The sequence below is a fragment of the Typopeltis vanoorti genome, chromosome 4 (assembly GCF_054136105.1).
Source record: "Typopeltis vanoorti isolate ZY-2024b chromosome 4, IOZ_Tvanoo_1.0, whole genome shotgun sequence".
Taxonomy (NCBI): Eukaryota; Metazoa; Arthropoda; class Arachnida; order Uropygi; family Thelyphonidae; genus Typopeltis; species Typopeltis vanoorti.
The window spans coordinates 155,210,069-155,225,527 of record NC_143552.1 but is presented as its reverse complement, the minus strand read 5'-3'; the positions used below and the strand labels follow the sequence as shown (position 1 = coordinate 155,225,527).

At 35.2% G+C, this 15,459-nt stretch overlaps 1 protein-coding gene across 2 annotated transcripts in view; it reads left to right on the top strand.

Moving 5' to 3' along the window:
- Positions 1–4,995: 4,995 nt before the first annotated feature.
- Plod (procollagen lysyl hydroxylase) overlaps positions 4,996–15,459 on the top strand; it is a 339,227-nt gene continuing 328,763 nt past the window's right edge. For both annotated transcript variants that reach the window (XM_090392044.1, XM_090392043.1), the window contains exons 1-2: positions 4,996–5,438; positions 13,514–13,605. In XM_090392044.1, the coding sequence (XP_090248170.1) occupies positions 5,330–5,438; positions 13,514–13,605 (201 nt within the window). In that variant the 5' untranslated portion in view covers positions 4,996–5,329. The remainder of the gene's footprint in view (positions 5,439–13,513; positions 13,606–15,459) is intronic.

The window sequence follows — 15,459 nt, the reverse complement described above, 5'->3', positions numbered from 1 at the left end:
TTAATGGATTTCAGTAGAGTTCACCCAAGGACCAAAAACAGAGTACTGTTGCATATCTGGTCAATTTTCTGATATTTGAATTTGCTCCACTGTACACTACTCTTTGTTTGTACGAAAAGCCACCCACTTATCCATTGCACTAATCTGATTGATATCTCTATTCACTCAACATTAGTTGACGGATTCTTATGGGTATTTCGTCAAATGCTTTTGTAAAGTCTTAAAACATCAGAGTATAGGTATTGCTGTTATCTAACTCTAGCATTGCTTTATTACACGCATACAAGCTACTGAATTAGAAACCTTTATGCAGATGGACGTCACATATACAGCAACATACTTGGTTATGTGTGTGTAACTACGTGTTCTAAGCAAGTAGTTAAGAATGCTGCTGGTCAGTAATCGTCAATAGTGTTGATCACAATGGGGAAAAACAAAGGATCTTTTGGAGTTTGATAAGGGGCGTATTGTGGGTGCCCGTCTGCCTGGAGTCACGATTTTGAAAATAAGAGAGATGACTTGTTCCTCAAAAGGTGAGATATCGTGGGTGTTTAATCCGTGAAAAAATAGTTCACAATGTTTGTCTAAGAGGCATGACTGTGTTCCTAAGATATTCTATAAGGAATGACATGTCTGAGAAAACTTGTACGGACAAACAGAACTTCCTGTGTATGCAGAAAGTTTCCGATCCGTATCTCACATAGTGAGATATGGGTTGGAAACTTGCTGCATACAGTGAGAAAATAATGTGAGACATGGGTCGGAAAAGTATACAGTGGTGTCAAAAACACGGTGACCGGACACTGGAAAATAGTCATAAGATCCGACGAGTCACGGTACACCTCGTTTTGTAGACAGAAAGTTTTTTTTTTTTGGGGGGGGGGAAGCCACATGAAGCAATGAACCCAGTTTGCCTTGTAAATACATTTCAAGGTTCTGGAGGCTGTGTCATGGTGTGGGGTATGTTCTGTTGGCACTCAATGGGTTCCTTAATATTGCTGGAAGATCGGGTATCCTCCAAGGAATATCAGATCACTGTCGCTGGTGAAATCCATCCTGCAATGTTAACTTATTTAACCAGTAGGTGAGAGTTGTTTTATGAATGACAATGCTGCCGTCCATCGCCCAAGAATTGTTCAACAGTGATTCTGCGAGCATGACACCATCCACCGTCTTTCCTGGTCACCACAACGAACAGTTCTGAACGCCGTTGAAAATGTATGAGTCATGTTAGAAAAACAGATCTAGGAGCAAAGCCTTCTTCTGTCAAATCTGAGTCAGTTGAAGCAGTATCTAGTGAATTCCTGGTATGTTGCAGAAGTCAATGCAATTCAACACTTTGTGGAATGAATGCCAACCCACATATGTACTGTTAATGTGGAGTAAAGGAGATACAACACGATATTAAATAAAAGTTACTACTTGACCGGTCGGTATTTGTAGAAACATAGAAACAAAGTAAATTGTTCCACCCGCAGACATTTTCTTATGCCCACCCCAACTACTACCCACTCCCATAGTTTTCTCTGTGATGGAAGCGTCAGATTTCAATTACGCAAAACCTTGTGTAAGAATAATGGTGTATTTCTCCAATTCTCCTTGCATTCATTACTCGCTATAGGAGTGTGCCGCTCAGTTAAAATTCAACGCATTTTCATTGCTCATAACAATACTTAAATATTACTTAAATATTTTAAACATCACAATACTAAAATACTTACACGTGATATCAACACTGGAGTAAATGAAATTCTAATCCTTTTTATTCAATGAAATTCTTCTTCAGTTTAGTTCCTGATATCTCGTTCATGATTGTAAACTCAAATTGAAAACTAGACATCTCTTCATTAAACATTTTCTCAACTTGTAGGTCTTGAGAGTTTCCATCTGAAACACTTCGTGATTATATTCCGAATTTAAAAAAAATTGACAATGAATAGAGCGATAATTGAAAAGATATCAACAATAAAAGCTTAATTTTTTAATTAATTGTTACTGTAGAATGTACTTAAAATTTAATTAATTGTTACTGTAGCAACAATCGGTTGATAGTTTCACTAATTCTGAAATCAATAATACACAAATATGAGCAATGGAAATATAGATTATGCTGTGACATTTTTTGTGTCTTATCTATAACTGAGGCTGTGTTCATTATTGTACTTGATTTTTTAATGTATGAATTAGCTTCTGTCATTGAAAATTTTATTGTCCTGTTTCGTGATCAGAATACACTGCACTGCCTTTACCCACCTAACAAGTTTGGCGCCAAACACACGCACTTGCTACAATGATGACGTACTTTGATAATTGATAAGTAACTTGTTCTTTTTTTTTTAACCAAAAGATACTTCACATCCATGATTACATGGGTGTGAAGTATCTTTTGCAGTCAATATAATCTTTTGGTATTATAGACTCCACTAACTTGCTTCTTCCCCCAAGCAAGTTAATGGAGTAGATCTCGATAGAATGGATCCCTCTATTCAGATTCTTCTGTAAAGTCACAAGTTAAATAATGATGGACCATTAACAGACCCGCTGTATCGACTCTGCTTGTAAGCTTCCTCTTTTGGGATACCACTTTCCTATAAACAACCCATCCATACCTATTTGACAGCCAATCACATATCCAATACTCTTAACCAATCACATCTGTTTCAGATTAATTACCAGATTGTCATGTGGCAAAGTATGGAAGGCCTTTGAACTATACCACTCTATATGCATCTCTCTCTCTCATCCACTGAACTCATCACCTTGTAGTAAGCAGATTACTAAACATGATCTCCCCTTCACAAACTGATGCTGACCATCACAGAGCAGTGCCGGCTGTAGGGGTCTGATGCCGTGATGCAATTTTACTCTGAGCACCCAAATTCAATGAACGGTAATATTAAAATGTTTTTTTTTTCTACTCACTTCAGTGCCTCTTGAAGAAGGCACCCCGATGCTATGCATTGTCTGCTTATCGCGTTAAGCCCCTGCATTGCACAGAGAATACTGCTGTTATCAACACAATGCTAAATCATAGTCCTCACCAACCTCTCCAACACCTTAACCAAACCATCCACACACGGACTGGCCTGTCATCTGTAGTTGTAGTTTTATCTCTCATCTCGTGAAGTGGAGCAATTTTATCCTCTTTCCACTTCTTTGGGAGCTCCTCTCTTACAAAACTCATGTCAACCCTACTGCCTTATTAACATTAAGTTTACTTAATTCCTTCTGCTCTCTATTGGTCCCTCCTTCATCATACCTGATGCACTCAAGTCTCTCATGGTGTTGCATTCATAAGGATGAGATAACCTGCTCATCAAATACAGCCATATCTGCAACAGTTATTAATCTGCCACTGTGTTCCACTAACATCATCATCCATCAATTATTCTTTCTTCTATGTGCCGCATATCAAAAGAACTCACTAGGATTTATCTGGTTTGATTGGTTGATTTCTATTCATACTGCGCTTTTGCTGTCTTGCATAAGTGAATCACTTTCCTTGCCTGCTCTTTGTACTTCTTGCAACTACTTATTACCAACATTCATTATTATGAATGTTGGTAATAAGTTAAAGTTAAGCAAGTTTGAGTGTGGTTGGTAATTGGAAGAGGATCAATCGTTCGATGCTGTTGACACGCTCTCCCTCGATGAGTCTTTGGACTCCCTGGAGGTGTCACATAATAATAATAATAACCAACGTTGGTTCTCCTTGGAGGTGTCACATATAATAATAATAATAATAATAATAATAATAATAATAATAATAATAATAATAATAATAATAATAATAATAATAATAATAACCAACGTTGGTTATTATTATTATTATTATTATTATTATTATTATTATTATTATTATTATTATTATTATTATTATTATTATTATTATTATGTGACACCTCCAGGGAGTCCAAAGACTCACCGAGGGAGAACGTGTCAACAGCATCGAACGATTGACTCTTCCAACTACTAACCGCGCTCAAACTTGCTTAACTTTTTCCATGAGCCATTAGTAGCAGAGGGTTCCTTTACGCAAATTTCCTAATTAATCCCTTCATTCATCCATTTTATTCCTACCTTATTTAGCATTTTCACCTTTGAAATATGCTCAGACATTGTTGCTGTTACATATCTCTTGATGCGTAACCAGGCAGCATCTGTTTCCTTCCCGTCCAACTCCTTTTACTCCAATTCAAGTTATCTCTCGTAGTTCCTCTTACATGCGATTTGAATGCGAAAATTTCCAACATTTTTATTATTTATTTAATTTTTTTAAATAAGGGGTGCTGATTACGTTTGTTTGGAATTGTTGTCTAGCAAAGCCTGTGAAGTTCTGTGGAAATAGCGTTCGTATTTATAGCGCTAGGCTGCCTGAAGAAAGACTGTTCTAACTTTGATTCCAGTTATTGACTAGTGAAACGTTTTCTGAGACTTTAATATGAGATAATCGATAGCTGAAATAAAATTTTACAAAAAATGTTATACAATTTCTTTTATTGTATTTATTATTATTATTATTATTATTATTATTATTATTATTATTATTTATTTATTTATTTTAATAGGACAATGAATGTATAGCTTAACTGCAATCTCTTAGTATGTGTACTTCAAACTGCAAGTTTGATCGCAAAATAAAGTTGTTGTTTTTTTTGTCAATGAACATTGTATTAGTGTCACATAATTTTTTGAAGCAAAAAAAAAAAAAAAAAAAAAAAAAGATTTTACTCAGCATGCATATGTAAATTTTCATTTACGTTACTTCCTACACTTGCTTAATTTCAGTTGCCCCCGCAACTGTAAAGCATCTGATACAAAAAAAAAAAAAAAAGAATTAAGTTCGTGTTCAGTGAAGCATGCATTTAGAGCATTTCCGTTCAGTAGCTTGCATGCTAGCTTAAGGAGTACTTACTTGATATCGTATTATATCAAACTATTATATTCTTGCATTTTTTCTAGCAACTAAAATTGGATAACTTTGAGAAACAAAAAGTGATGTTGATGTGAACTTGAAAAAAATTTTTGAAAATACAAACACGACAATGAAATGTAGTATGATTTTATTGTACCTCAGTTTAATCTTGTCTTAGGCTAATTAGTTATTTGTAATTATAATCTGCAAAGAAAACTTGATATTTCCCTTTCTTATCGTTGACTGACCTTTTGCTATCAGAGAACTTGGGTGGAGTTTTTAATGTGACGAATGGCGCGTCTGCTAATGTTTACCAGCTGAGAACAGTACCAATGAAGTTGCAGTTCGCCTTACTCCAAGGCTGGTGCTATTGCTCTTAATTTTTCTTATCGCTTTGCTATGCCATAGTGTAACATGGCGAATGAAATTACTTTTCGCGTTATATTTTCAGTTATCTGCATTTTCCTTTTTCATGTACTATTTTGTATAAATTATGGGACAGCTAGTAAAAGTAAAGGCAAAGGTACGTAGTATTTTTCATGTAATCAAAGTTAGTCCTACTTGGAAGCATGTGTCTGTAGCATGTGCGTGGGAATGTGCTGTCCATCCGCTGTCAGTTTATTACTGGAATCCTGGTTCTTGTAGATGTATTTCTGGTACCTTTTGAAATGGATATAAGAAAGATTGAGCGGGTATTAAATTTGCATTTATCCCGTGATGACTTTAGACAAAGTTGTCCATAGTGATCATAGAATAAATAAGATAAAAAGAAGAGATGACAGCATCAATTTAGCTTAACTAACATGTAACTTCATATGCGATATTTATTTATCTTTGTAGAAAAATGGCCATTAGATTCGGAATTAAGCAAATATAATGTCAGTAACCTTGAAGACTCCAAGGGGAAATACTTTTACAAAAAAGTACTTGCCACTCATATATTACAAAACAGTTACAAAAAATTAAAAATACCAGTTTCTTTTTCATGCATGATCTGAATAATTGCAATGCTTTATTTCTCGTTTTTTTTTTTTTTTTTTTTGCATATCATACGTGCCACACTAAGCCAATTACTCGTTATTATTATTGTACAAAATATCTGCAGTTTATTCGCTTTGACCTTGCCTTATGATTTTTTTTTTTTTTAAATTCAAGTCCCATCTGAAATTATTATTATTGTACAGAATATCTGCACTTTATTCCCTTTGATCTTGCCTTTATGATTTATTTTTTATTTTTAAATTTGAATCCCATCTGAAATATTGTTAACCTTATACATCAGTGCTGTTTTGGGGCCAAAAGTAACAGTATTAGAACCCTGTTCTTAAATTAGGTTAGAACTTTTTCAAGTCACTTCAGCCTACAATAAGCACTTTGGCTATCTCACACTGGGTGATAAAAAATAATCTGTAATCTAAAGACATTTTACATTCTTCAGTGTGATTAGTGTCCAGAGCCTGTAGGTTGGAAAGTGGAGATGCTATCCTCCCAACTAACCTTCCTGACTTACATTTCTAGAGTTGGCTTGATGTTATCCCTCTTCCTGCTGACCTGCAAAAAATCTCATCTCTATCCAATGTCACATTTAGATGTGAGGGGAGGGCATCTGTATCACTTTTTTTGGTCAGATGCCCCATTCACAAAAACAGAAAAATATGACAATATATCTGTTTATCATTGTCTACTTCATATTTGTTTAGATCAGGTTTTTTTAATCCTTTTATTGTAAAGTCATCAGTTTTTTTATGTCATTGAAATTTAGACATTGCAATTTATTGAATATGAAGTCCCTGATGGAAGCACTCCAGTCCACTGCATCTTGTTAAATCTAACCTTATTATGTCTTTCCAGTAAGCCATCTTATCAGCTTATTTTGTTAATATACCCCCCCCCTCACACCCCTTTCTATCTTACTATTAAACTACTTCTACAGCCATTTTTGCTGTCAGGCCTCTCTAATCCCTCTGGCATCTGTTATGCCCTAGATGGGAGTGAAGATGATGCTATTTGGGTAGATGACTATTTGTTTTAATTTAATTACAAAAGTATTGTTGCTAAAGATTCGGACATCGCATGATGAAGGTGAGATGCCGATCACGTAATGTTGATAATTAAAATTTAAATGCATTCATTTTATAAATAATGTGAGCAATTATAAATTATAACGAATACTGAGGATTTAATTATAAATGTCAATTTAGCTTTTTCCTGAAAATTTTGGTTTCCAAAAATCCCCACATATATCTTGCACCATGATTTTTTAATTTTAATTTTGAGGAAAAAAATGCGAGTTTTATTCGAGTAAATATGGTACACTGCTCTTTTTAGTAATGCACAAGACTTTATTTCTTTCTTTATTTATTTTTAAGATAAGTCTCATAAACTTAGAGCAATAACAAGCATGTTCTTTTATGGACATCCATGTTTTATGTAGGATTTGGATTCACAACCTTCATGACTTTTATTTGGATGGGAAGGCAGATAATTCTATCCTCATTTGTTGTGATTTCAACAATAGCTTGTGTTATGACTTTTGGTGCCTCCACAGCATAATTGGAAGAACAGCATTTTCCAATCGAATTGCACCCTTCGATCGGAAAAGACCTGGGTTTGATTCTCATTGTGACCAGCAGAATCCTTACATAGGCTTTTTCAATTCAAGGTGTGTTAGCCAATCTCATGTGGAGGTAGCAGGGTTTTTTCTTCCAGAAACTCAGGTTTTTCATCTGGCATACAGATAAATTGACCTTCAGAACACATGCAATTTACAGCTAAAAAATACTGTTGTTTGTGATGATGGGTGATAGATAGCATGGATGGCAGTAGTATCATAGTAGGAGAATTAAGTAGTAGTAGAGAGGGTGAAATGTATTTAGCAAAGTTGAGTGCCCTCCCTCAGTGAGTCCTTGGACTCTCTAAACGTGTCACATAATAATAATAATAATAATAAATAATATTGGCAAAATCTGGGAATATCACACCATATAAATGATATCTGTCATCCATCTCATCATTGACTTTAAAAGAAAAACTAAAAATTATATATGTATGTATATACTTATGTATGTGTATATGCTAACCACTCGGCCAGCCTGGCTGGTCAAGTGGTTAGCTTTTCTGCTCTCCAGCCAAAAGGCTGCAGGTTTGAATCCTACTGTTGGCACGGATGTTTGTGATTGTCTGTGGAAATACTACTGGTGGTGGTCAGTGGTAGATGCCATTGGTGTAGTGCGGTCAGTTGGTGGATTGTGTGGTGGAGATAGAGTTGTAGAGCAGGTGCCCTCCTCGATGAGTCTTTGGACTCCCTGGAGGTGTCAAATAATAATAATAATATATATATATATATATATATATATATATATATAATATATATTTCTCTTTCTTTTTTTTTTCCCCACCTAGTGGTTAAAATTGTGAATTTTGATTAGCTGAGATGCTTAAAAATAGAAATTTCAAGTCTGTAAATTTCATAAAGAGAACTTTTATTTTTAGAATGCACACTGAATTTATTTATCATATAGCAGTAGGCCACAGGTCTCTCATAAAATAATTTCAGACCATTTTTAATTTTAGCGTGGTTACCGAATTCATTCATAATCCTTATAGACTATGACATGAATGCTCTTTTGCATAGGCTTATTTCTCCCCCCCCCCATTATATGTGCATTAGTTGTGAGATCCTCACAGTGAATTACTTTTTTAAAAATTATATATATTATTATTATTATTATTCAGGCCTCCATGCAGTCAAAAGACTCATCGTGGGAGGTCCTTCCTAAGAACATAAAGTCTGTCAAGATTCATCGAGGGGAGGTCCCCCTTAAGAAACACAAAGTCTATCATACCACTCCTTAAACTCATTGATCGTTCTTGCTCTCACCACTCCATCAGGCAATGCATTCCACGGTTCAACTACCCTCCACACAAAGAAACCACTCCTCACCCTCTTGCTCACAGTTTCCTTTCGTAACTTCCAAGGATATGAGATATATGAGAGAGAGAGAGTTCCAAGTTTTTAAGAGGGCAAAACCTGTATTAATCTATGCCAGTTAATATAGTTTTAGTCAAAAAGTACTTAATATGGTGATGTGTAGCAATCTTACTATATTAAGATCACAAAAAAAGAAAAAAAATCATTGCATGCTAGATAGTTTCTCAAGCATGAATTGAACAGCACTCTATGGAAAAAAGAATGCAAGCACTACCATGATGATGATATAATACTATATAATCAGCTATTTAGTCATATTTATCAACCTGAAACTTCTCACAGATCATATCTGTGAAGTTCAGAGGTCATATTGCAAAGATTTGCCAAACAATTCAGAAGATACATGGATGCTCAAAAATATGCTGACTAGCAGGGACAGAAAAAGTCATTATTCCTCTTTATATGACTCTGATATGTCTACATCTGGACTGTTGTGCTCAGATTTGGATACTTGGACATGTGAAGATGGTTGAGAGGTTTTAGAGGCAAGTAACCAAGATGGTTGCAAGCCTGTGGAATGTTCCATGTGAGAATAGACTGAACATGTGGGTTACAGAAATTGACAGAAGGTAGAGAAGTGATATGAGAGAAACATTCAAGCTGCTAAAAGGGTTTTATAGAATGCAGGTAGGAGAACGTTTTCAGTATATAGCAGGTGATGACAGAACAAGAGGTCATAAATGGAAGTTGAGTAAAGTTTCAATTAGCAAGAATGTGAGATCTAGTTTTTTTCTACAAGGGTAGAGAATGAGTGGAATGGGTTGCCTGAGGTGGTTGTCAGTTCTTTGTCGGTGAATCAGTTTATGATTGGCACTGTGTTAATAATGGTTAGTTTCTTACTCCCCTAGTGAAATTTAGTTTTTTTGTGGGAGTATGATAGGTATATTGTGAATGATGTTTTTTGATTTCCTGCAATGAGTCTTTGAACTCCATGGAGATACCTGTTAACATTTTCTATTGGCAAGTCTTAATTCAAATCAATGTTTTAACCTATAAGATGAACCGTATGTACTCTGGGAGCTATCATAGTTTTTTTATTCCAGGCTTTTGCAAATATCTATGCCTTGGGTGGGATTTAAACTGCAGTCTGTAGCAGTACCTTTTAGAATGTTTTAAAGTCTGTTACATAAAACTTATACTATAAATATGCTGTACAAAAAAATAGCCAAACAGGACACAACAGAAATTGGTAGAGTTAGCATAGGTAGAGTAAGCATTTAGATATGTGTGCACATTTCATATGAGTATATCCAGCACACTCAGAAGAATGATGGCTTCTCTAGAAAGATGGCTTCTCTTTAGTTGAAAAGATCTGGGTTTGAATCCTATGTTGGATGTGAAGAACATTTATAGTTATACGCTTTTCAACTATGGTAAGTCAGCTAGTCTCATATAGAGGTAACAGGATTTTTCCTCTTGAAAACTCGGGTTTCTTCCTTTCACAAATCTAGACCTGTTGATATGTTTCAGTTTTGGCTGCGTTTCATCAGTCTCTCTCTTAATTCCTTTGGTTTGTAATTCATTATCTTTTTGGGTATTCTTTCATGTGTTATTCATTTTCTATGTTCTTTTCATTTAGTTCTGTATTTTTCCATTGTTTCCATTAGTGGTGATGGTTTAGTTCTTTCAGTGTCTTCATTTTGCTTTTTATCTAGTCCTGTATAACATGCTGCCCTTCTCATATATTTCATTTCCACTGCACTCCTTCTTTTCTTATCTTCACATTCTTTTCTTATTGTCCACACATCACTTCCATACGGTGGTGTACCCAGGGGGGTAAGGGCCTTGCCACCCCTCCCAAAAAAAATGGAAAAAAACACTAGAAAATTTCAAAAAATCTTTTCCTAATTAAAATTCATTTTTTTATTTATGTTGTGTCATGTCTTCTATTTCTATACTACTTATAAATTAGCAGTCACATAAGGTGGGAATATCCTATAGCTCTCGGGAATCGCGGCCATTGTGAATGCAAGGTGAACGAAGTAGTGCTCGGGCAGACCAAGCGCTACTTCGTTTGCTTGAACTGGGCCAGAGGAGATCACAAATATCATGTATTGGTGATCACTGCAGATGCTCAGTCATAGGTCGTATGCAATGCGTAGTGTGTGTGTATTCTCAAATTGTCTACTCACCCCCCCCCTCCAAGATTAAATCCTGAGTGCACCACTGCTTTCATATAATGATGTTAGTTTTGATAAAATAGTATACATTCTTTGTCTTTTTTTTTGCTCATTATTCCATTTACTTGACAGAAATGTCCATATCTTCATTGTGACTTACTTTATATATTCCAAATGATTAAAATTATTGCTTTGTTCACTTTAGTTGTCAATAACTGTTTTAGTTCAGATCAGCATTTTTTCTTTAAATGCTGTCCCCCTCCCCCTTTTTTTTTCTTTTCGTTTCATTTTATTATTATTATTTTTTTTTTTTTTGTTAAGAAACTGGCATATTGTTTTATTATTGAATTTCATTTATATACATCTTTTTTTGTAGATTTTATTGGTTTTTATCTCAGTAAAATACAAACTGGATAACATATACAATTTAGCAAACATATAGCATTTTTTATGTTTGTTCTTCGTGCAGATTAATCACTAAGAAAATCATAAATATTATCTGGATAAGCATTGATTACACTGGACAACAAAATTTTACAAAAGTCATGCCCCCCCCCCAGATTAATTTAGTCAAATCTTATAGATTTCGAGATGCTGAACACGAATATGACAATGAAAATGAAAAATTGACTATGGCTTGTGAGAGATCCACAATAGTTTCTTATATAATAGAGTAATATGTACTTGTCACATATACCAATAAATGTCTGCTTCTATGACCGACGTTGCTTTGCCTGTCGCTTGTATAGCTGCTCGGGATGATTTCTAGCAAGCGTCCAACAGTAGTCAGCCAACATGGAAGTGGACCACCTTTCCCTGGTATTGCTTCTCCCTTATTGCAATTTCTTGATGGAAACATTCACTATGCTCATCATTAACCATGCTACAGTTGTTGGGGAAGAAATCCAAGTGGGAATGGAGCAAGTGTATTTTTAAGGACATGTTACAGCCAAGTTTGTGATACAGAGACAAGTCCTCAACCAGTTTCTTGTAATTTTCTGCCTTGACATTTCTGAGGAAGTTAGTTGAAACCAGACAAAATGTGTTCCAAGCTTTTTTCTCATCACCCTGTAGCAGGTTGTCAATCATCATGCTATAGGAAATCTCTTGCATCATGCAAGAAATTGTAATCTGAGGACCTACAAAACTCCCTCTTTAATTTTTGCTTCACTGAGTCAAGAGAATTTGTCAGCCAGGTACTTGAAAGCTGATCCAGTCTGGTCCATGGCTTTTATGAAGTTTTTTACCAGACCAAGTTTGATGTGTAGGGGTGGTAGCAGAATTTTGTGCATTTCTGCCAGCGCTGGTTATCGCACATTCTTCTCTCTGACCTTTAGAGATTTCCTCGCAGGCCAGTCTCTCTTCACATAGTGCAAAGTCCTTGCTCATAGTACCAAGTCACTCGGACATTTTCCTTGAGAAGATTCCATTGTAGAAGCCTTGATCCCAGTAACTCTGCTTTGGACAGCTCCAGATTGTGATCAAGATCATTCAGTTGTTCTTGTGTGGGAATGTGTGATGCAAATGATGCACCGTGGCTGACATATGCCATCATTAGATGGCAAAGGCTCAGGAGAACCCACATCAGTTCGCCTCCATCCTCATTGTCCTCTGAATCGGTGGAAAATTCCTTCGGAGGTTCGGAACTGTTCTCTGACCAGTTCCGAACCTGCTATGTAGAACTGGTTGGAGAGCAGATGATATATTTGGGTACACTATTGTCCACTTCTTTTTCCTCGTGATGCCTCCTGAAACAGGTGGTACCATGCAGAAGTAGCAGTCATTTGCATTATTGCTTAGCTCCCTCCAAACCATAGGAACTTCTAGACTTCTACAGCAAATGGCATTGACACTTTACCGTCTTTCAGCCACTTCGGAAGATTTCTAGCACACATACCGCAGGTCTTGTCTTGGTCTCTGATCTTGCATCCAAAATAAAGCTGATATGCCTTTTTCTGGCTTGCAAACACTTCCCCATAAATGTAACAAAAGTTAACTTAAGTATAAGGCATCACTACTGCTGGATTTACACTGCAGAGGTCACTTGTGTAGTGCTTGTGATACAGGAGTAAATGGGAGTGTAGCACAGGAAGTTGCACCAACACTTGTTCATCCTACAAAACTGTACTTTATACTAATGATTACATCATCATATGACAATGATGTCATGATGCAACTGCCTTATGTTAGCCAGTCATGCAATAGCTCCTGGTGGTGTTGTGTATAATTGGCTGATGGAATATGTTGCAGTCAGGAGATTGAAATACAGCATTGTCAAATGATACCTATGTATGCAATGAGGACTGAGCCTCTCCTAAACAAGAGCCAATCAGCAGAGTTTGTCATTTCCAAGTTCAGCACATTGAGATTAGTAAAGAATCGCTATTTTCATTTCAGAGGCAAATTGTGTATTGTCCAGTGTTATTATTAATTACATAAATGAATTTATGTCAACTCAGTATTCATAACTTGCCTTGTATATTTTAGAAAAACTCCTGATAGTCACTGTAGCAACAGAAGAAACAGATGGATTCAAAAGATTTGTACGTTCAGCTAATGTATATGGACTTAATCTAGAGGTATGTCCTTTTTTTTAAGATGTTACTGCGATGTAAATAATATAGAGTAGTATGATCCAGGCCACATTAGCAGGTCTTGTTTAAATTCCTTTAAAATAGTGCTTTGAAAATTTATTTCATTTTATTCATCTTTGAGAAACATTTTTGATTGTTTCTAATAACATGTTTTTAAAGAAATTTATAAGATTTGCTTTGTTTGCTTTGCCTATTGTGATGTGATAAACCATTAAACCATCAATTCAATATTCATTGGATTGATAGTTTAATGGTTTATTGAATTAGTTTCATTCAATTAGTTTAATGGTTCAATTAGTCTAAATACACACATATAACGATTTATGTAATTTTATTATATTCAAATGGAGAATGTTATAGATCCAACCATATTTCATTACCAAATATAAATTAATTTTTGAAACTTTCTTAAATTCCTTTTTACATTTGGCTATAAAACATGGCCATCTATATCATCCATTTTAATATCTTGAATTAAAGGCCTAAGTTTGATTCTCGTCACGATGGGAGGAATCTTTATGTGGACTTTTTCAATCAAAGGTGAGTTAGCCGATCTCATACGGAGGTAGCAGGGTTTTTCATCCAGCATACAGACAAGTCGGCCCTTCAGAACACGCAATTTACACACAAAATTGCAGTGACTAGTTGTGAAAAGACTAGTTGTGGTGGTGGGCAGTTAATGGCGTTGATCGAGATGATTGGTAGAGGTTCGGTGTAGTGGTGGAAACAGTTGTATAGTAGGTGTCCTCCCGCGATGAGTCTTCTGACTCCTTGGAGGTGTCACAAATAATAATAATAATAATAAATTGAAGCCTTTCAGCTCTGTAATTTATTAATTTTATTTTTATGAAATTCCATTTTGTCAGTATGTTTGAGTGGAGCTTGATATAGGAGTGCAGTGTCTGGTATCATAGTATTCTTTAACTATGTTGTACACAGTACTCTTAACTTTCTGAAATATGCATTGCATGTATATACCACATAAGTATTATATGATAGACCAAGAAAAGAAAATTTCCTGCCTTTAGATAATTGGTGGAGGAGTTTTAGCTTCATTATGGACAAATTTTGTGATTTTACATCAAAATGAGAGAAAGTTATTTTTCATCAATTCCTTTTACAATTGTTATGTTTGATGGGCTTAATAAGTAAAAAATATTCATTTCAATAGATACCGAAACACCTGATTCTTGCTCACATACCACTTGGAGTACGTATACCACTGATTAAGAAGCAGGAGCCGTAGTACAAAGGCACTAGTGGAGTCTCCTGAATCTATTCTGGATCACTGATAAATTTACAGGATCATCAAAAAAAAAAGAGTAAAAAGTGCTTCAGCTTGAATTCTCTATATTTCTTGAATTGTCAATTCAAGAAATATAGAGAATTGATTTATGGACACAATTCCTTTTAGCATCAAACAGATATAAATGCATTATAAGCTTTTTTAAGTACTATAAGTTGCATTGTAAGTTTGAGAACTCTAAAATTCAGTAATTTTTTTTTTAAATTTTTATAACTGACTTAAAAAAATATTGTTGTTTTTTTTCCTGCCAAGTAAAATAACCAGAGTGAATAGTAAACATGAATAATTATGAGAGGAAAGAGAGTCTGAATAAGGGATGAGGTTTCTTTTAAGAGTACATTTCTGAATATGGAGGCTATATCATGACCATAATATCAGTATCTTTAAGGATTATATCTTACAAGCAGGAGTTAAAGTGCATAGAATTTTTTAATATGGGAGGCGCCCTGGCCGGTAATGAATGATTGCTTTTGGGCTTAAGTGTTTGGAATATTTATAAGTATGGGAACCAATTTACAGTTGAAGTTTTCAAC